This window comes from Mobula hypostoma, chromosome 22, assembly GCF_963921235.1.
Source record: "Mobula hypostoma chromosome 22, sMobHyp1.1, whole genome shotgun sequence".
Taxonomy (NCBI): domain Eukaryota; kingdom Metazoa; phylum Chordata; class Chondrichthyes; order Myliobatiformes; family Myliobatidae; genus Mobula; species Mobula hypostoma.
The window spans coordinates 24,183,633-24,205,746 of NC_086118.1; the positions used below are offsets into that span (position 1 = coordinate 24,183,633).

General features: G+C 39.8%; 1 protein-coding gene across 3 annotated transcripts; it reads right to left on the reverse strand.

Moving 5' to 3' along the window:
• Positions 1–371: 371 nt before the first annotated feature.
• Positions 372–21,881, reverse strand: pmp22b (peripheral myelin protein 22b). Of its 3 annotated transcripts, none has more exons than XM_063074289.1 (5): positions 21,640–21,775; positions 20,169–20,270; positions 19,581–19,674; positions 14,967–15,107; positions 372–3,462 (listed from the first exon to the last, which is right to left on the reverse strand). In XM_063074289.1, exons 2-5 carry the CDS (start codon positions 20,244–20,246, stop codon positions 3,296–3,298), a joined length of 480 nt encoding a protein of 159 aa, XP_062930359.1. In that variant the 5' UTR covers positions 20,247–20,270; positions 21,640–21,775; the 3' UTR covers positions 372–3,295. The 3 variants fall into 3 exon arrangements, with proteins under 3 accessions (XP_062930359.1, XP_062930358.1, XP_062930357.1); XM_063074287.1 differs by having other exon boundaries at positions 373–3,462; positions 21,739–21,881; XM_063074288.1 differs by lacking the exon at positions 21,640–21,775 and having other exon boundaries at positions 20,169–20,358.
• Positions 21,882–22,114: the final 233 nt, after the last annotated feature.

Below are 22,114 nucleotides of genomic sequence, written 5' to 3' on the forward strand. Positions count from 1 at the left end.
CACAGCAAATTAGAATGCACCCTCAATTCTAAAACAATATTTAAATCAATTTTAATTCAGATGTGCACTAAATATAAAGCTCTGATGCGCTATTATTATGGGAAACAATCAACACTGCCCACACATAAAGGACTGCATGATACATATCAATGGCAGGGGTCCAAGACACCAAGAGAGGGAATCACCATTACATCTTTTACCCGAGGGCATTACAATACGACACAAGAACCCAATCTGAGAGGATTAACAGACCAAAGGAAGTGTAAAAAAATTATTTTGACATCTTGAACACCTCAGAATAGTTGATTACAAGAGAAACAAAGGACAATTTGTTGCACAGATAAGCCAGTATTATTTATTTTCATCATTATTCAAGTACATCAAACATATGACTGCACTCATATGCAATAAGGCATTTTCTGTTAGCAAACTTAAAAAAACAAATCGCGCAACCCACCCCTCCCCCCCCCACCCCCGAAACCTTACTGAAGTTGCACAACGAATTCTGCAGGGGATCTGTGCACACAGGATAAGAACTATGTTATATTTCTTTATACTGTACTATGTAAACAAGAACAGATTTCAAAAGGGATAACAAATTTAGCAAACTATTTGCTTTTTCATCACATCAAAGAACTATACAGCCACAAGTATATAATTTTCTTTTTGCTTGAGTAGTGCCAGAAATCTGTTTATTACCCCTCACTCTTTCAAAACAGTGGTTAGCTTTGGTGTAGGATGGTGGTTGTGAACCACACTGATGAGAAGACTTTTCTCTGGTGTTGCACAGTAATAAATATCCTGCTTAAAGCTGCAGTGACCCACGAATGATCCCTCAGCAACCAATCATGAAGAAAAACATTCAGCCATTTGGAGCTGAGCATTCTTACTTAAATTCAGTAATTTGGAACAGTGCTCGACCATTAAAGTTATCTCCAGCCTGCTACAACATGTATTTTTTTGGAGGGGGGACACTTTTGAGTCATAACTGCATGTTCAGTGATTTTCAGTGCAATTTCACAACATACAGTGATGATAAAACTGCTCGTGAAATCTGCTGTACTTATGTCATGATACCTGCAGTTTGTGCAGCCGTGCCAATCTAAAATAAAAAGGCTTTGTGTAGGTAATGTCACGGAGATAATATTTATACATAGAACATCAAAAGTGAGGCACCTTTCCCATTGTTAAATAAGGTTTCTTTCAGAGAATTATTATAGGCTTCACTTTGAACCTCCTCTTTTTTAAGATGCCAGCTACTGATTTCAAATGACTATTACCCCATTGAGGTCCTGCAGCTTTAGAACAGAAAAGATAACATATCATTTCACATTGAGCATCCCCACAATCTCAACAAAAGGCCACATATCATTGTATTTTAAGCTTGTCGCAAAGTCAATAGCTATTTTAGACTACTGAGAAAATAGTCAAGTTCCATGCCATTTCTAATATTATCAAATCAATCGTGTAAAAAAAAAGCTGTTTTTAAGATGAGAAGCTACTTCAGTCCCTGAAGGGCAATGCTAATGATTCTTTCAAAAGTAGAAAAATATGGCCAGTGAGCTCACAGTAAAAGCTGACTACAATATACTCAACCATAACTAATCTATGAACACGGTAAAATTTAACTATTGGAGTTAGGAAGATCATGGAAAGTATTCTGGGGAATTTAAACGACGCTGTTTTCTATCAGCTCATTTTTACCACAGGATGGTAAAATGTTACCTCCTCATGTATTTATGATCCAGAAAATTCATTCTAACCTTTCCTAGCATGGAATCATTTCTATTCCCCTCCCTGCCCCCCCCCCCACTACACCTTCTTCTCCATTTTTCATTACAGTTTTCTACTTGTGGTCCCCTTTGCATTTATCTAACTTGTGTCACTGTTCAGTAGCAGAACGCTTATCAATACAGTGAAATATTAGCATTTTGCTTCATATTTCTAGCAAACTGTAGTTCATGTTAATTCCAGACAATATATTTGCATGTAGTGTGGCACACTAAGATTTTCAATACATTTATAGCATTCTTCGAACATGTAAAGAACAAAGCCTATCTGTACTAGTTTTCTGATTCCTTCAGTAATAGTATAATGAAAATGAGTAACATTCGACACTACAATCAGGCAATGCCTCTGCATTTAGAAACTGAAGAGGAATATAGGAGGCTGGTTCTGGGACACTGGCTTTGACTGCTGTTGTTTGGACAGGTTGCAGTGTGGTGGTGATATCATGCACCCAGCACACTGATTTGCTGCTGTCCACTGCCCATTACTACCACCATCAAAACAGAACTGTTGCGGATATTGTCAGTATTACATGCTGTTTGAAGCTTTGCATACTGGATAAGTTTTCTAGACTTCACACAGCAATGAAACAGCGACTGTTAATAGCTGCACTTGAAGCATTATACTTTCACACTGCAATAAATCAGACCCACACAGGAAATTTCAGGTCACTGTTAACAAGACCCAGGTATGAATCAGGGATGACCACAAACCAAAAAGGAGAATGCCTGCAGCACAGGACTGGATTACAAGACTGGACGCACATCAGAAGGCTTGTTTAGCTATAGACACTATCTAAAGGTGGGCATTCAAATTGCCCCTCACAATTGAAGCCTCAGTAAGCTGCAGACAGTATCTGATGGTGAGCATTCAAATCACCCCTCACACCTGTCCTAGTATTGCTGCCCCTAGCTCCATTAACTTTCAAACCTTCACATTAATGCTAAGAAAAAAAACTCCATCCATACAGAAATATTTAGACAAAGTAAATCCTGCAGAATTAAAGCATTTATTTTACCTTGTTGTAAATAGTAATTCTCCAGTGAGATGGCTATAGGTTATGACAAGGAATGGTAAATATGTAGCACCATTGAATATTTTAAGTTTTATATCTACATGAGTAAACTATTCAAACTTGTAAGCTATTAGCAATTTACTTACTCAAGCTACACTTTTTTTTTATTAAAAAACAGCTTACTAGCTATAATTTTACATGCGTTTTGATTAACATATTCTATTTAAAATAAAGTTTTGTTGCAGAATTTGGCTTCAGCAAAATACTTTTTTAATCGTAAACTGTTAAAAATGAATGTTCTGTAGGCACTTAATTAGCTTGCAAAACACAGCTTCTGTCAAAAAAGCAAACAATACTATGTACATATATGTAAAAAGTGTTATAAATAGGTTTTAAACCATAGATACTATATACATCTTCAAATTAAAACAGTAATGTTTTTTTTATTCCTCTAAAGATGGCATCATACGGATTGTGGTGATCTATGGTAGCTCATTCACGCTTTCTTAGAATGACATAGATGATTCCGCTGCACAGGGCCAGGGGAAATGCAATCCACGCCAAAATGTAGGCAAATCCATAGCTCCCATCGTAGCGTTCTTTGTGAATGTGCGGGTACTGCACCGTATATATGGCAGCTCCACTCATCACACAAATGCCTGAAAAAATAACAAGAGTTTTGTTTATGGTCTGATTTACTTTGTAAAGTTACTTTATGCCTTGGGATTAAAATTGATTAACAGCTGAAAACACACCATAAACACATTTAATCCTTCAAACTATGCAGGATATGACCAGAAGCCCATTGGATGGAACAACCAAAGCAAGGGATCACTGATTGGGCTCAATCCCGGCCACTGGCCTACAGAGTTTATACATTCTCCCCACGACCGTGTGGTACTCCTGGTTCCCTTCACTTTCCAAAGACGTACAGTCTGGGCTAGTCAGTTGTGGGCATATACTGGCACCAAAAGCATAGCAGCACTTGTGGGATGCCTAGTACAATCCTAGCTGATTTGATCTGACACTAACAATGCATCTCACTGTATGCTTTAATCTACATGTGAAAAATAAAAGCTAATCTGATCTAAAATGGGATGCCACTGTATGGCCTAGCCTGCAGGGTATGTACTACAGCCTAACCATTTCACAACCAAGCTTAACCATATTTTAGCAACTATTCAATATGTAGTCATCTGGCCCCACCCTACCCAAGATATTCTCTGCGTGCTACCATCCATTCCTTAACTTTTCTGCTACATAGTTCTAACCTGTTCTCTGATGAAGGGACTCCCGGCACACTTCCTCAACAGTGTCCGTGCATAAAAAGTAGCAACAGAGCAATAAAGTGGATTCAGAAATGGCCCAATAATTTGCATCATTGGACAGACAAAATGCTTTTTGCACACTCCAACTATGAAAATTTTAACCTGCTAGAGCAAATCTATGAGGGCATGTGGCATGGGGAAGATAAGATTTCTGCTGCAGCTACTGATGCAAATTGGACACATTATGGCTGGGAACAGTGTTACAGACTAAATATAACAATGGACTCTATAACCTCAAAGAACATCTACTGTATTCCACCTGGTCCATAAAGCCATCAAGTCAGTCCTGAAGAAAAGCTTTTAACTAAATCTTTTATTTATTTTTAAGAGTACAAGCAGCAATGTTCCTCATAAACACCCTTGCACATGACAAGAATGTACATCTTAATATAACAAAACTCTTATTAACAGATCTTCAGAAGATACACTACTGTTTCTTAGAAAATCTCCAAAAAAGGTAATTCTTGTGAAAATTCAAGACCTCAAATACGAACAGAGACTGAAAGAACTCTGGAATGTAACAAAATGAACATTGCAACATCATGGAATCCTTTTTTTATTAAAAGCATATAAAAACATGTTCAAAGGTAATTCAACCAATTGAAAGCAACCACACCCACACACTGTCAATCATCAGTCTCTAATAAAAACTACTTCTTGAATCTGTACAGCATTAGGTTTTCTGTTCAAATTTAAATCTTTACATTTCCATAACAACAGAAAACATAACTGCATCATCGGAATTATTTTAATCTCGTTACCATGATTGTCTTGCAGCAGCTCAGGCTCACCCTATTTTGTTGCTTCACTGAATTCATTATAATTTGAATTAGAATCCTAGCCTGGGATGGTATCAACAGTGTGCATTTTGCTGCACCATAGTTGCTATCTTCCTGTTTGCCTGCATTATTATCGACAGCAGAATATATAGTGCCTTGAGTGCATGAACAGTACATACTGAGGGTCTCAAAAAGACCAGGGTAAATGCTATCAAGCTTATTGCAAAACCAACATTAGTACCTTTTAAAGTTAACGGTGCACTTCAAAAAGGAAATGCTGTACATTGGTTATGTAAATATAATAATACTCATCTACCTATCAATCATGCCACTGAGGTAATGCTTGAGTTGGAACATTGCTTCATAGAATCAGTTCACAATTGAAAGGAACAAAAACAAACATTTTCTACAAAGGTTTTTAAGTCTGTAAACAGTACTGCTGACACAAAGAAATCTAGCACTACGATGCCTTAGATCTTTGCACAGCACTGTGTTTGTCAACGTGGAGTTGGGAGCAAGTTTGTAAATCCGGCAGGAGCGAAGGATGTTGAGGGTGGAGCACCATGGGAGGGGTGCGGAACAGGTGGCACAGAAGTACTGCCGTTGCGGAGGCGGGCACAGGTGCAGACGCACCCAGGCCTGAGGCCCTGGCAATCCTTCTCCGCCACCTGCTCCGCACCCCTCCCATGGTGCTCCACCCTCAACATCCTTCGCTCCTGCCGGATTTACAGACTTGCTCTCAACTCTACGTTGACACAGTACTGTGCAAAAATATAAAGCATCCTAGTGCTAGACTTCTTTGTATCAGCAGTGCTGTTTGCAGACTTAAAAGCCTTTGCAGAAAATGTTTCTTTTTGTTCCTTTCAGTTGTGAACTGATCTTATGAGGCAATGTTCCAACATACTGCAATTTAACCACTACCTCAGTGACCTGATTGATAGGTAGATAGGTATTATTACACTTAAGTAATCAATGTAGAGCCTTTCTCTTTTTTAAGTGCACCAGGCAAGGTCATTTGATTTCAAACAACTGGTTTACTGATCATTACAAGAAGTCTCTCTGATGCTTCCCTCTCCCTCCCCTCTTCTCATGATATTTCCCTCTCCCCTGCCCCCTTCCCACCCTCAATATACAATAGAGACCGACATCAGAATCAGGTTTATCATTCACATACATCACGAAATTTGTTAAATTTTGCGGCAGCAGTACAATACCTAAAATTACTATAGTCTGTGTAAATGGCTTATGCACCTTAGCTATACATATGTGCCCAAGACTTTTGCACAGTACTGTATATTCAGATATAATTCAACCACCTGAAATCTATTATTTATTATATATCAAAGTTCAAAGTGAATTTTATTATCAAAGTATATACTTGTTACCACATACAGCCCCGAGATTCAGTTTTTCATGAGCAAGCTCAACAAATCTATAGAATAATAACCACAACAGAATTAATGAAACGCCGCCCACCTAGACAGTGCAGAAGACAACAAACTCTGCAAGTACAGAGTAATAACTAAATAGGCAATAGAAATATTGAGAACATGAGACGAAGCGTATGAAAGTGAACCCATTCATTTGAGGAACATTTCAATAATGGGGCAAATGAGTTGGGTGAAGTTATCCCCTTTCGTCAAGAGCCTGATGGTTGAGGGGTAATAACTGTTGCTGAACCTGGTGGTGTGAGGCCTGAGGCTTCTGTGCCTTCATCCTGATGGTAGCAGCAAGAAGAGACCATGTCCTGCATGGTGGGGGTCACTGCTAATGGATGCTGCTCTCCTGCGACAGTGTCTCATGTCGATGTGCTCACTGGTGGGGAGGGGGCTTTACTCGTGATGGCTTGGGCCTTGTCCTCAACATTTTGTAGGATTTTCCATTCAAGGGCACTGGTGTTTCCATACCAGGCTGTGATGCAGTCAGTCTATACACACTCCACTCCATATCTCTCGATGTCTAACTTTTAGATGTCAATCTGAATCTCCACAAACTCCTAAGGAAGTAGAGGCACTGCTGTGCTTTCTTTTTAATTGCACTCATGAGCTCGGCCCAGGACAAGTCCTCTGAAATAACAACACCTAGGAATTTAAAGCTCTCAGGCTGAAATCACAATAGACCATAAGATATAGGAGCTGAAGTAGGCCATTCCGCCCATCGAGTCTGCTCCACCATTCAATCATGGGCTGATCCAATTCTTCCAGTCATCCCCACTCCCCTACCTTCTCCCCACACCCTTTGATGCCCTGGCTAATCAAGCATCTACCTATCTCTGCCTTAAATGCACTCAATGACTTGGCCTCCACAGCCACTCATTGCAACAAATTCCACAGATTTACCACTCTCTGACTAAAGTAATTTCTCCTCATCTCTGCTGTAATTGGATGTCCTTCAATCCTGAAGTTGTGCCTGCTTGTCCTGGGCTCCCCTACCATGGGAAATAACTTTGCCTTATCTAATCCGTTCAGGCCTTTTAACATTCAGAATGTTTCTATGAAATCCCCCCTCATTCTACTGAGCTCCAGGGAATACAGCCCAAGAGCTGCCAGACATTCCTCAAACAGTAACCCTTTCATTCCCGGAATCATTCTTGTTAATCTTCTCTGAACCCTCTCCAATATCAGTATATTCTTTCTAAAATAAGGAGCCCAAAGCTGCACACAACACTCCAAGTGTAGTCTTATGAGTGCCTTATAGAGCCTCAACATCACATCCCTGCTCTTATATTCTATACCTCTAGAAATGAATGCCAACATTGCTTTTGCCTTTTTCACCACCAACTCAACCTGGAGGTTAAACTTTAAGGTATCCTGCACAAGGACTCCCAAGTCCGTTTGCATCTCTACATTTTGAATTCTCTCCCCATCTAAATAATAGTCTGCCCATTTATTTCTTCCACCAAAGTGCATGACCGTACACTTTCCAACATTGTATTTCATTTGCCACTTCTTTACCCATTCCCCAAAACTATCTAAGTCTCTCTGCAGGAGGTTTCCTCAACGCTATCCGCTCCTCCACCTATCTTTGTATCGTTGGCAAATTTAGCCACACATCCATTAATCCCATAGTCCAAATCATTGACATACATCATAAAAATAAGCAGCAGTCCCAACACCGACCCATGTGGAACTCCACTGGTAACCGGCAGCCTGCTAGAATAGGATCCCTTTATTCCCACTCTCTGTTTTCTGCCGATCAGCCAATGCTCCACCCATGTTAGTAACTCCCCTGTAATTCCATGGGCTCTTATCCTGCAAAGCAGCCTCATGTGCAGCACCTTGTTAAAGGCCTTCTGAAAATCCAAGTACACCACATCTACTGCATCTCCTTTGTCCACCCTGCTTGCAATTTCCTCAAAAAATTGCAGTAGGTTTATCAGGCAGGATTTTCCTTTCAGGAATCCATGCTGGCTTTGGCCTATCTTGCCATGTGCCCCCAGGTCTCCATAATCTCATCCCTAACAATTGATTCCAACAACTTCCCAACCACTGATGTCAGGCTAACAGGTCTATAGTTTCCTTTCTGCTGCCTCCCACCATTCTTAAATAGCGGATTAACATTTGCAATTTTCCATTCATCCGGTACAATGCCAGAATCTATCAATTCTTGAAAGATCATTGTCGGTGCCGCCACAATTTCTCCAGCTACTTCCTTCAGAACCTGAGGGTGCATTCCATCAGATCCAGATTTATCCACCCTCAGACCATTAAGCTTCCTGAGCACCTTCTCAGTCGTAATTTTCACTGCGCATACTTCACTTCCCTAACACTCTTGAATGTTCGGTATACTGCAGATGTCTTCCACTGTGAAGACTGATGCAAAATACGCATTCAGTTCCTCTGCCATCTCTGCATCTCTCATTATAGTATCTCCAGCGTCATTTTCTATTGGTCCTATATCTACCATCAACTCTCTTTTATCCTTCATATACTTAAAAAAGCTTTTAGTATCTCCTTCAATATTAGTCACCAGCTTCCTTACATAATTTATCTTTTCCTTCCTAATGACCTTCTTAGTTTCCTTCTGCAAGTTTTTATAAGCTTCCCAATCCTCCATCTTCCCACTGACTTTGGCTTCCTTGTATACCCTCTCTTTTGCTTTTACTTTAGCTGTTTGTCAGATGTTGTCCAATGCTGCAGGCCATTCAGTCTTCTGTTTAAAAACATCTCAACTCTTTTCACTTCTATGACCAAGGTAAACATTCAAATGATTCAGTTGCAGTTTCCAAAATGTACAACTGAAACAATGTTTTCTTTCAATATTCTTAATAAATATAGAAACTCAATTATGTGTCAATTCTACATTCAAGTGAGATACTAATCCATTCAAAGGTATGAAATCAAACTCTACAAACCTTGATAAGTTGGAGCTTGAAGGTAAGGAGAGAAAGTAAACAATTGTTACTCGCAATAGCAAACTGAATCCATCTCAGATCTTGTGCCCCAAGATCTTGAGCATTCAGCTACAAATGAAATCTGTGCCATTTCAAAATCAGATTGTTTGAAGTGATTTCAATGTTGAAGTCGTTACTAATGTTCTTTTTAAATCTTCCCAACTGAAGATTTGATCTTTGCTTCTAATTAATATGGTAAGACCTCATACACTATCTTTATTATTCAAGTGAGTGAAGTGGAGACGGATTACATGAATTGCATGAATTACAAACAAAAAAGCCAGCAGGTCCAACAAGAAGTTGAGGGAGCTAATGTAATCTTGCCCCTCATTGCACAGGGGTTGCAATTCTAAAGAGGTGCGAGGCCTTCCTCAGAATACTGCGTAGAGTTTTGGCCATCGTTACCATACAGACATGGTAATATTGGAGACTGTACAAAGGACTTATTCATCAGGCTAATTCCTTGTAGATTGGGTCATTTTACAAGGAGAAACCACATAATTTGAGTCTGTATCCTTGGAAATAATATACAAAATCCAAAGGGAGTTTGACATAAATATTATTGAGATATTTTCACTACTGGGAGTGTTAAACAAGGGGACATAACTACAAGGGGCTGGTTAGTTGAAAGGAAAGTACATAGAAATTTCTTCTTGCAGGGAATAGTGAATCACCTGGCTTTCTCTGTCTCAGTGAGTGGTGGAAGTTGGATCACTAAGTATTTAAGGAGAAGCTGGATAAGTATTTGACAAATTGAACAGTAGAAAGGTATGGAGAAACAGCACAGAAGAGGAGTTGAAGCCCACATGGATTAGTCATAATCACATTATACGGCACGCAGGTTAGAATGGCCTACTCTTGCTCCCATTTTCTTGAATTCTTACTTGTTCTGTTCCAACAATGCTTGAGTTCCTGATTTTTCTTTGGAGACTGGCTTTTCCCACATCTTTACTTTCAACTCACTTTGTCAACACAATAACTCTTGTATTCGAGAGTAATCTTCAGTTTCTTTCTGAAGACTTCAGAATCCATATCTTCATCTATTTGTTCTTTTTTTGAACACTCTCAGGACACTAAGGGTTACCCCTTGGCACTTGAAATCATTAACATTTCTTTACTGAACTCCAGAATTAAACTGGTTTGCTTCTAGTGTTATTTGACAACACTGATAATTTGACCAAATTCTTCCTAGGGGCCTTGATTACAATCCATCAGCAGAGTTTGGCCGGTCACCTCCCGTGCCTGATATGAACTCCTGAAGCAGAGTCTCTATTAAGGAGGATGAGATTACCAGATGTACAGAGAAGAATATTCAATGTGATTAAAGCCTTATTGAAAAATGCAACATTCCTACCAACTTCTGTGAACCTCTAGTTCATCCAAAGTGAAGAGGCACCATTCAAAATCATATTCATTACCCCAAGGCTATTAGGAAGTCTTGTGAAAATCACATTAGTAAAGTATTCACTCTGCTAAGCTCTCCCTACCCCATCTATGAATGGGATTACTATTTTTACTATGGCTTCATTGTGCCCCTCAGAACCACAAAAGGTAGTGGCTATCCTCAATCCCAAAGAGCTTCCTAAGAAGATCTACCACTTCTTCTCTCTTATTTTTGATAATGATGTCCATGCTTCAAGGACAGGTTAACGATTAGCAAAGGAAAGTGATTTAAAGAAAATGGGGAAATGGTCAACTTTTTTCCAGCATTTTTAAAGCAGCTGATCCAACTCTCTTGCATCCCCTGCAGCGGAAGCTCATTCTCCCCAGTCCCTTAATAAAAGGACCACCATATTTACTCCTGTTATATAGCGTAGAAATGCACACAACTCAGATAACGTCAATTTTTTTCTTCTAATTCAGAATCCAGCTAGTTAATGCCATTCTTCTGACCTTTAACTATTAGGCATAGCAGACCTAGTTATAAATTGCTGGATCCAAGTGTTCAACGAATCTACTGAAGCATCAACAATATTTAAACTAAAGACCACATCAACCTAATTTAAGTTTTTAACATCAGAATTAGCTTTGCACTTGTCCTTTATTGATAATTAAGCCTGTTGCAACACTCTTATCATAACAAGCCAATACGGGCCAAACCGTCCATAATGGACAGATAAGGGCAGTTCAAAATTCCACTCTTCAACATTCCCTATTGCTCTGTTTAACTTGCTTTCTCTCTTTTTCAGTTCTGGTGAAGTGTTTTTTTTTAGCCTGGAACATTAACTGGTTTCTCTTTCCACAGTTTCTGCTTGACTACCTAAATTCTTCCAGCATATCTAGTTTTTGTTTAAGCCTAGCCATTCTTCATACTACTAAAACTAGGTCAGCTTACTAACAGTTAATGCAGAATCTTGCATGCCAACCAACTAATTCTATCCCTAGTTCATTTTCTGCATGTCCAAGTACTTCAACCTTCAGATCTCCACAACTATAAACTTCAACTTCTTTGCAGTGATTCTCATTTCAAAATAAAAGGAAACTAATTATGCAATATTCAAGGATGCTTCTTCACTTATTAAATTTCAGAACAAGTGACCTTCTTCAAATAGCAGTCTCTCACTCCCCATACCATCTCTCCACGCATACCGCTATCCCATCCATGCATGCGTGCACAAACTCTCCACAGTAGAGCACATTAAAAAATACCTCAATTTCAAAATAAATTGCTCTAGGTCTGGCTATCACAAAGTACAACAGAGTTCCTATATACTTGTTGCACTAGAACATAAAAATATGAGTAAGTGATATTTAGCGCGTGCCCTACGATGGCACTTTGCACTATTCTGAGATCTAAACATTAGACATCTGCTCTGCACTTATTCTACAGTACATCTCAGCTGTCAATCATGCAATTTCCAGATAAAAGAACACCAAGCACAGGGTGATTGATTTTGAGTTTAACTTCAGATGATTCCTGGAAATCTTTAAAACGTAAAAGGAAACGACATTCATCAATTAAAACTGTCTGACCCAAATGTTACTCATCTGACAAAGACAGCTTCCTTGATTGAGATTAGTGATTTTCAGGATCAGGCAAGGCTAAAATTTCTACACTATTATTACCGAGAGCTCAGAGGAAACCAGTCTGAAAATATACAGAGAAAACTATTATTAATGCTTTCATATCAAACACAGTTTATCAAGCGCAGCTTGTTACTACGGCAGTTTTCTAAAATGGGCACTAAAATATATGAAGAGATGAGAGCTAAAAGCAGTGCAGCACTTACACTATTTGAGGACCTGAGTTATAGGGGAAGGTTGAATACTTTGGGACCTTTATTCCCTAGAACCTGGGAGAAAGAGGGGAGATTTGATACAGGTATACAAAATTATGAGGGGTATGGACAGGCTCAATGCAAGCAGGCTTTTTCCACTGAGGGTGGGTGAAACTCAAACTATAGGTCCTAGATTAAGGGTGAAAAGCGAAATGTAAAAAGAGGAACATGAGCAGGAACTTTCTTCCACAGAGTGATGAGAGTGGGAAATGAACAGCCAGCAGTTGTGGTGGATATGGGTTCAATTTCAGCGTTTAAGAGAAATTTGAATAGGTACACGGATGGGAAGGATATGGAGAGCTGTAGTCCAGGTGTGTGTCAATGGGACTAGGCAGATTAATAGTTCAGCGTGAACTATGTGGTTAAGGTCCCCATTTCTGTGCTATAGTGTTCTATGACTATAACTAAAATGGTGCCGAAAGGGGAACAGACTGCAATTTTTAAACCTGACTCAGGGAAATAATTTCCAATTCTTCATGCATTTGTAGGATGCCACTCATGGCTTCTTTGCACAGTTGCACTTCAAGTGCTCACAGGTCCAGGTCACATGCAGAGTGCTAACTTACCCGCTGGAGGTCCTCAGCTGCCATCACCGGTAAAAGTGAGCTGGTTCTTTTGCGTGATCCAACGCAAGGATTCCAGGGAGATGTGGAAGCAGCTACCTTGCTTCTTTCCTGCTTGGCTGGATATCTCAATGCAAAGATGCACATCCAAAGATCAAAATGGTCTGAGCCCAATATAACAAATTGGAAGGTCTCACTAGCAAAGTTCAGGGAATCCCTGCTTTTTAAAGCAGTACAGCTGAACAAATGTTAGCTTTTCATAGAAGACACCCAAATGAGAGTCAGGCAAGGTCCATCTTGTTAACAACTGCTTCCATTAGTGCCTGCTTTCTCATCCACTCTGGAGCCACTTTTCAAATTCCAGGGTAGCCCGTGCCGTATAGGCGTTGGTTGGTTATGATGTCTGTCTGTCGATTTTGACGATGACAATGCTGTTCGTGCAGATGATCTGATGTGTGTTTGGAGGCGACGATAGAGGCCAATTCTTGAACGACATAGTCAAGGAAGTTGTCCTGATTCTGCAGGCATGGCCATTGCTGCTGTCGTTTCCCTCTTCTGTCAGACTGTCTCCAGGTCCATATGACACCTGCCTCGTAAGTTGCTGTGAGCAAGTTTAACCACAGAATGCCACCCAGTTCTCAGATCCTATGTTCCAGATGCTGGGGAGCAATGCTGGCTTTCACTCAGACTTCATACCTCTAAAGAGGTCTACCACAGTTTCTTCTTCTTCGTGATAACTGGCCATAATGCTGCTGCTTAGGGAGTGTTGGGTCCTCCATGCCTTTAACATGTCCGGTCCAATGAAGCTGTGCTCTCAGGGTCATGACTTCAATATTGGTTGTCTTTGCCCTATTGAGTACTTTCAGGTTTGTGATGTGGTCAAGCGGGCAGATGCCCACAATGGATCTCAGGCTGCGCACGTGGAAGTGCTCCAGCAGTTTGAGTTGCCTTTTGTATACAGTCCACGTTTCGCAGCCATATGGAAGAATAGTGAGGACAACAGCCCTGTACACGTTGAGCTTAGCAGACATGACTGCAGATTCAGACATTTAAACCGGTGGAAGACCGCCACTCCAGCCCACAATGCACCGCACAAATGAATTTCTAAGCGCACATAATTTAGACTGCAGAAGCTATGTGCTAGTCGACCAATCTTTTACATATTTAAATATCCAGAACATCAGCTGTAAGATTCAAAACACTTGAATAAATCCCAGCTCCAGCCTCAGGCTCTTTCTTCATTGATCGCCTCTGCGAGATGTTTTTGCCCTTCCAAGAAATGCAATGGAAGCCAGTGATGGGTGGCCCTTAGTTTTATTCAGGGTCAGTCTTAATGGACAAACTGGTATCTTTCATCTATCACAGAACTGCGCACTCCAACCAAACTCTCAAGTCCTCTGCCTTAAAAAAAAAATTCCCAGTAGAACCTGTTTTGGCACACGATTCTTAAAGTCAATCGATCTCACACTGTTTGAACAGAGCACAGAACAGAGCTGCGACAGCATTCCTTGCTGTCCACCACCCAATTTATTCAGGGAGTTTAGCCAAGAGGATGAAGCAAGTTACAAATACCATGAGCCAATATTTAGCAAAGCGGATGACGTACTGATAATCTATCTGGAGTGCCAGGTGACTGATTTGTGTGGTTCATTCTTCACAATGTACAACCCAGTAACTTAAGAGACCACGTTTACTATTGTAGAACAATTGTACACGACGAGAAAAATTCTTCCAACAACAAAACTAGGGAGTAGCTGCTTTACTTAACCGTCACTGCTGCATGGACATAGTGAAAGTATAAATGGTAACTTTTGAAGCTTACCTGCAAGTAGCTGAAAGATTCCAGTGATGTAAAAACGACCTCCTTTCTGGAGCGTAAATAGCTGGCAGAAAAACAGAATCACCGAGAGAAAGCTGAAGATGACGGAAAGAATCATCATTGCCTGAACAGCTTGCAGCCATTCTGAAAATACAGGGCAAAAGGACAAACGTTACAATGTAAGGAAAGGGCAACACAAAATTTTTTTGTTAATTCCGAATAGTCTCACTCCTTTACAAATTCTGCAAATATTGTGGTAAAGATAAACATCTGTTTTAATATTAGGATATCTACATTGGAGCCTGCAATATTGCAAAATTGAATGCACCACTGAACTATTGCAAAATTGAAACTCAAAATGGCAAATTCAGAGCAGGAATAGGGAGATCAGCCTGTTCAGCGTGCTCTATCACTCAACATGTTCATAGCTGATCTGTGACCTAAAGTGCATACATAGTCTTACCACCACTAATGTTTTACTGCCTTGCTCATCAGGAGACCCTAACTCTGCCTAAAAATAATTCCACAATTCAACCTCTACTGTCTTTCGAGGAGGAACAAATTAACATAAAGGGTATGACATCCTTATCAGTGCCAGCTGGTACTAACTAAACTCCCAGATCAAAAAATTACTGTTTCTTTCCCACTATGTCTGATTTTCTGTGGGTTCCAATGCTTGGCCTGCACTAATGGTGAATGCAGAAATGTCACGTTTACATTAACTGGTGCTAACTAACTACTTCATTTCCCCATCCAACAGCCTGTTGTGTTCTCCAAATCCGGGCACTGAAGGAGCACAGACCAACAGCACCACTCCCAACTCCAGCTGAAATCAGTTTGCCACAAGGGACATGTTCCCAACAACAGCCATTTTGGTTTTCATTTTCCGCTGCATGACCTCTAATTATTATTTTCAAATTTGGGGTATCATTGTAACCGATTTAAAGATAGTAATATTCCATTGCACAAAGGGGAAGATGGTGACTGGAATGTATTGCCAAGGGTGGTGATGGAGGTAGATACAAAGGAGACATTTAAGAGTCTCTTGGATAAACACGAATATACAGAGAATAGAAGGGTATGGACTGTGTGCAGGCAGAAGTTAGTTTAATTAGGTATCATTATGTTAATCTAGCACATTCTTGGAAGAAGGATCTGTTTCTGCACAAAATTACTCCATGTTCAATATAGGATACAGAAATTCCATCGTAAGTGCTTGAAGAATAGATGTTGGCTAGGACTTAGAGGAGACCCATCTTTTTCTTCGATTAGTTCTGTGGGACCTTTTACGCCCAAGGCAAATAACCAAGTGGGATCTAGATCACCACCTTCAAAGTTTTTTTACCACACCAGCCTGAGTTATGCACCCAACATCTCTGGGGTTAGAACTTTTAACACAGAGGGGCAATAGCAGTGCCAACATTCAAAAGGTGGTGCTCGCCCTGTGTTGAGAATAAAATACTGCCCCGAGATCTTTCAGTTTATTGGAAGGTGAGATTTCAAAGTTAAATTGTGTTAAGGTTCCACCTACGACAGCCCTACATTTTTATATTTAAAAAAAATGCAATCCCATGCACAAGTGTTTGGTTGCTCTTTTAGCTTCAGTCTGTTGGCTAACACAGCAGAATTTGAATACATTGCACTGTCAGAACTAAACAGGTGATTGCTCAGCAGATTTTGTTTCAATCATTTGAGTCTCAGAATCAAAACATACATTAAAAAGTGATTAGGTTCCACTAAAATTCAATAGTTACCAATTATTGCTGCTTTAATTAAAAATGGTGCCAGATCAAATTCTTTTATTCTTTTCTGTTACTGCACTAAATGGCACTGGTATTTTGCAACAATGGCTCAGAAAAAAAAATGAATCACTGATTACAATTTAGAGCTTAGAATACTCAAATCCAGGCCAGCATCAATCATTTCCTGATGGTGGCAGTGTGTTCAAAGTCACATATGTATGGATTACAGATGCAGTGAACAGTGATTAATGTTCTGGTGAGGAGACTCTAAACAAATCGTGAACTAGCCTTTATCAGAGCAATGACAACTTTTTTGTCACATTCTGAAATCTCTCCCTTGTTTGTATCAACAATTGGTATTCCAGACTAGTTACAAAAATTCTCTACTTTTAAAGGTCACAGTAGATTCTTATTTCCACCTCCGATGGTGCCAGTCTAACTCTTATAATGGCTGGCGTAGTCGCTCTGCCTCCCACCCATTCTGCCCAATAATATGCAAAGCTTCTGACAGCCAAATGAGGAGGCAGACAATGGAATGCAACCTGCAGCAAGTGGTATTAAGCAACAAAGAATAACCAAAACTACTGGGCTAATTGGTAATTATTCGCGCAGGGCATGCAACAGAATATCTGTAATAACGTATTTGCTACATTATTAATTATTAATAGGTTTTAAGTGTCACCCTACCGTTTCTTGACAATTAAAAAGAAAACTAAGCAAATCTTAACCACTTTGAAGAATTGCACTTTTTTAAAACCAGTTTTCCTGAACATTGTGTTGTCAAGAAAATGCATTTTTCCAAGGAATACTAATTATTTTAAGCAAAGTTTCAACATAATCCTGTATTATTACTTGGATATTAATCTTGGAAGAAATGGATTTAGCAATTTTTTAAATGCAAAATCAAAAATACCGATTCCAATTTTTGTCAGCTCAATTTTTAAAACAGACTGGACCACTCTTTATTCTTAAGGAATATCAGCATGCTGAAACTACATTATTTCTACAGCTGATTCGTATCCCTCTGTCACCAACCACGATGAATTTTTCATTCTCAAAGCAGGGAGACTGTTTGATGTCATGAAACTAACTGAAGTCTTTAATATATGTTGTTTTTCAACTCTACCTGCCACAAACTCAATTTTCAAATTATGATGCTCATAGTGGACTATGAAATGAACAGCTGCAAAATAGGACCCAATTTCAGTGCAAGAACGCTTTGGAAATAAAACTGACCACAATTATTTTGTTTGCAATTTATTTTTGAGTTTCATTTTAAGTGGGTGTGGTATAATTTTAAACATGCACAGTTATTAAACTTTTAGTACAGCAAATTGATGAAGTGGTTTGCTATTCAAGATTTCTAATTCCAAAGCCAATTGCAATCTATGGGTATGAAAGAGAAATCAAAATGGCCCTAAAATAACCATTTTGTGTGTTTCTGACAACCGGTATTAAAAGGATTTGAATTAACAAAATAATTGTGAAATACAGCCATTGCAGATATCAGAAATGATACCAATGAGAGTGAAAGAGTGAAGAGAAAAATCTACAAGTTTGTTTCTGGGTCTGGAGGACCTAAGTTCTAAGGAAAGGTTGAATAGGTTAAGTCTTTGTTCCCTAGAGTGTAGAAAAATGAGGGCAGATGTGATAGTGGTGTACAAAATTATCAAGGGTATAGAGAGGGTAAAAGTATGCATACTTTTTTCCACTGAAGTTGGATCAGGCTAGATCTAAAGATCATGGGTTAAGTGTGAAAGGTAAAATGTTTAAGAGGAACATGAGGGGGGTACTTTTTCCACTCAAAGGGTGGTGAGAGTGCAGAATAAGCTGCCAGCGCAAGTGGTCAATGTTCAATATCAACATTTGAAAGAAACTTGGACAACTACATGAATAGGTATGGAGGACTTGGGTCCAGGTACAGGTCAACAGGACTAAGCAGAATAACAGTTTTGCATGGACTAGATGGGCTCAAGGGCCTGTTTCTGTACTGTAGTGTCCTACGACACTATTGTTCTAGACAAATGGACATTTTGAACATGCCAAGCCTCCAGAAATTACCATGACACAGCATCACTAAAACAAACTTTTCTTGTCATGCAGTTTACAGATATTGGCAAGCTCGCCCATTCTAATTTGACCAATCTTTAAAAATTATTTGCATCTACACATCACAAGCAGTAAGATAATATTCAAAGCTAAACTGTTTCTATCTCCCCATCACGTCAAGTTTAAAAAATCTCGAATATTCAATAAGAACAGCTTGTTCCACTTGTAAGAATTATTGACAAAAATGTTTTAAAATTCTTTTGAATAAAAACTAAGTGAATTATTTTAACTGATAGATTTGACTGTCATTAATTACTTCTTCAGCAGTTAAATTTGAGTAGTCAACCCCTGACTCTGGAACATCATGTCATATTGCCAAGAGTAACAGACGAGAGTACAGAAGCAACACGTTAGGGAAAAAATTAATTGGAACTGAGTGGACTTGAATGAATGAGAGAAATCTGCCTACGTTGCGGTGTTGCTGTCTAATCCCAGCCCAGCCCTCTCCGCGTGGTGCTGACTCTGCAGCAGCGGGCGTTGCCAAGATTTGCACTTTCGTAGTTCCACCACTAGGTGCCCCCCACACTTCGAAATCTCGCAAGACCGCGCCCACATGATGCCTCCACCTTAAAACACTGTCCAGGAGAGCTGAACCAACTGGTTGCAACTGAGCTGTGCACTGCACCGTCTCGTTCTAATCACCAAGCTTTAAGCACAAACAAACGCTGAGTGCCCAAGTTTGTTTCCAGTTATTAGACTTGCCTTTACTTAAAGCGAGCAGATTGTAAACGTTTACACTGGATTGGAAGAGAACACACTCACTCACCGTTCGTAGTATAGGGCGTGCAGTTCCAAGCTTCAAGCCATGTGCAATTCTGCCAAATATCTAAACTATGGATGTCGCTGTAATACCACCAGGACTATACCAAAAAAAAACAAACATCACACTAGATCAAACATGTCTTCTGCAGAAGATGAAATTCCAGTCAATTTAACGAAAGCGTTCGGATCTATATAGATTTAGTTTTGAACAGCATGAATTCAGCATATGGAACTCTTAATTGGAAATGCATTAGACTTGGTAACTAAAAAATACTTTTAAACTAAGGTTCTACTTTACTGAAATAGGGTATTCACGTCACTACGAAATTATCTCCACTTGGAAATTGTAAGCAACTATTGTGGGAATTAAATTTCTGAAACAAATAATCTTTAACGAAATTATACCATACTTTCCACCGCGTTAAAAATTATATTTCGAGGTAAATCAATAATTAAATCTGACCACCTGCATGATTTTAAAACCGAAAACAAATTCTAAATAATAGCCTTGCCGAGAGTATACAGGACACGAAGTGCGCTTTTGTAATACACATGTCAGCCTAAACCAAGAGAAAATTTCGGCTGTACTTACATTAACAATAGTAGAAATAAGCAGCAAAACCAGTACGGTCAGATGAAGCACAATGATACCCGCCAACAACACGATCATTTTGATGCTTTTTCAAGTTGAAAACTAAAAAGGAGGGAACCAAGAAAGAGGGGAGTGAGTTGCCTGCGAACTACCCCGAAAGAGCTGCGACGATCTCTGGCGTTTTCTGTTCACTGCAGTGATCTTATTAAAACTAGGGCGTGTCGACAAGGCAGGATACGGAATGCCCAACAGAGGACGCCCCGATCCCATTGCGGGCACCGTTAGATTGGGAGTAGACTATAGTCACTTGCACTGTTTAAACAATTCAATCTTTATACAAACTGTAAGTATTTAAAAATGTTCACTGTGACGAAAGTTTGCATCGGCTGTGGTTATGTTGTTCATAACATAAGAATGCCTATAAAAAACACAAGATGGTACAAAAATTTCCAGGACAAGGTCAAATAATTAAAAAAAGCTACACATTTTCTATTTGTATATGCAATATTTCAAAGCTTACTATCCTCCTAAATGCAAAACGAGATCGAACAAATAGTTAAATTCCAAATATACGGCGTATTGGAATTACCAATGTAAACGTGTTCCTTCTCTACAATTTGACCATAGGAATCCCAATATCTATTTTAGACTGTGTTGATCCAATCAATTAAACGAAATAAGCCACCAGTTACGGTTAACTTAACCTTCCAACTGTGAGCCTTCTAAAAAAGCTGGTGGCTCTCAGTCCATACGGATGCAGAGTGAATGAAACGGAAAAATAACCGTTAAGAGAAGGATCTCGGCGGTGCCAGTTTCAGGGGCCGTGTTTTTCTTAGTCCAAAACCCAGTGCGCTATTCACAAAGGCGCCATTCAGTCAGAGAACAAGTCAATTTTTGATACCTAACTTTAGGTGCCGATTAGAACGAGCAAGGGCGGGTGATCATAACCTAGCATTAAGGCAAAAATTCTCAACAGAAGCAGTAACCTTCTGCCGCTAACCTCCAACTCTAATGGCGTTTTACAATCAATAATCGATTGATGGCATGGAGCCAGCGACCAATTCGTTAAATAAACAAATCGCAGCATGTGGCAAAACGCATCAACATCTGGAAAGCCATTTCAAATTCCACTCGTGGGATGACAGTGACGTCTTTGAGTTAGCCGTAATACATGTATAATTGTTACAGAAACCAATAGACAAGAATGTTAAGATATCACAAAAATAATTATGGCACAAGAAGATTGCTTGCCGCTCACTCGGTTGCTCCTACACACGCCGTCGTGCTCTGCACGATTACTATTAAAAGCGCGGCTATAATTAAAGACTCGCACCAACTTTCTTGGCTTTTCACAAAGTTGATTCGATTTACGAAACGCATTATATTAAAAAAAAAGTCGATCGGCTGAAAGAACATGAGCTACCAAACACTATGAAAGTGTTTGGGTGTTTCAGACGATCTTGACACTTACTTTCCAACAGTTGTCAAAACACCGAAGAATGCATTCAATTTAAGAAAATAAAATATTTAGTCGTTTTCATCCGGAAAAAAGAGCAGAGATCCAACTTACTCTGTGACAGATCCTTAACAATCGAACAGTGTGTATGTGTGCGTGTGTGAGAGACAGAGACACCTCAACGCTAACAGCAAAGTCCCGTCAAAGAAACTTGAGGCTAAGAAGTGGCCTCTTTAGTAGGGACCAACGCCCTGGTTACGCACGGCGCTTGGGGTGTGTCCACAGCCACTTTCCAATCCCCGTCAGTGTGCGGTAGGAGGGCCGGACGCCGGCTACCGGGGGATCACCCGTCATCGTTCGCGCTGCCCTCCTGTTAAGCCATAGGTGGCAGGCCACTGTACCATCCGCGGTTGTAGGACTCACAAACAAACTACAAACAGGAAATGCCAGCGTTGCTGCTGCCAGTTTTAGCAAGCTCTGCAAAGTCAAC

Excerpts from the sequence above, each read along its gene's own strand:
- pmp22b (XM_063074289.1), bottom strand. The coding sequence starts at position 20,246 with ATGATCGTGTTGTTGGCGGGTATCATTGTGCTTCATCTGACCGTACTG. Across the intron at positions 19,675-20,168 it reads TTATTTCTACTATTGTTAAT|TCCTGGTGGTATTACAGCGA; the intron begins GTAAGTACAGCC and ends TTTTTGGTATAG. Across the intron at positions 3,463-14,966 it reads AATCTTTCAGCTACTTGCAG|GCATTTGTGTGATGAGTGGA; the intron begins GTAAGCTTCAAA and ends TTATTTTTTCAG.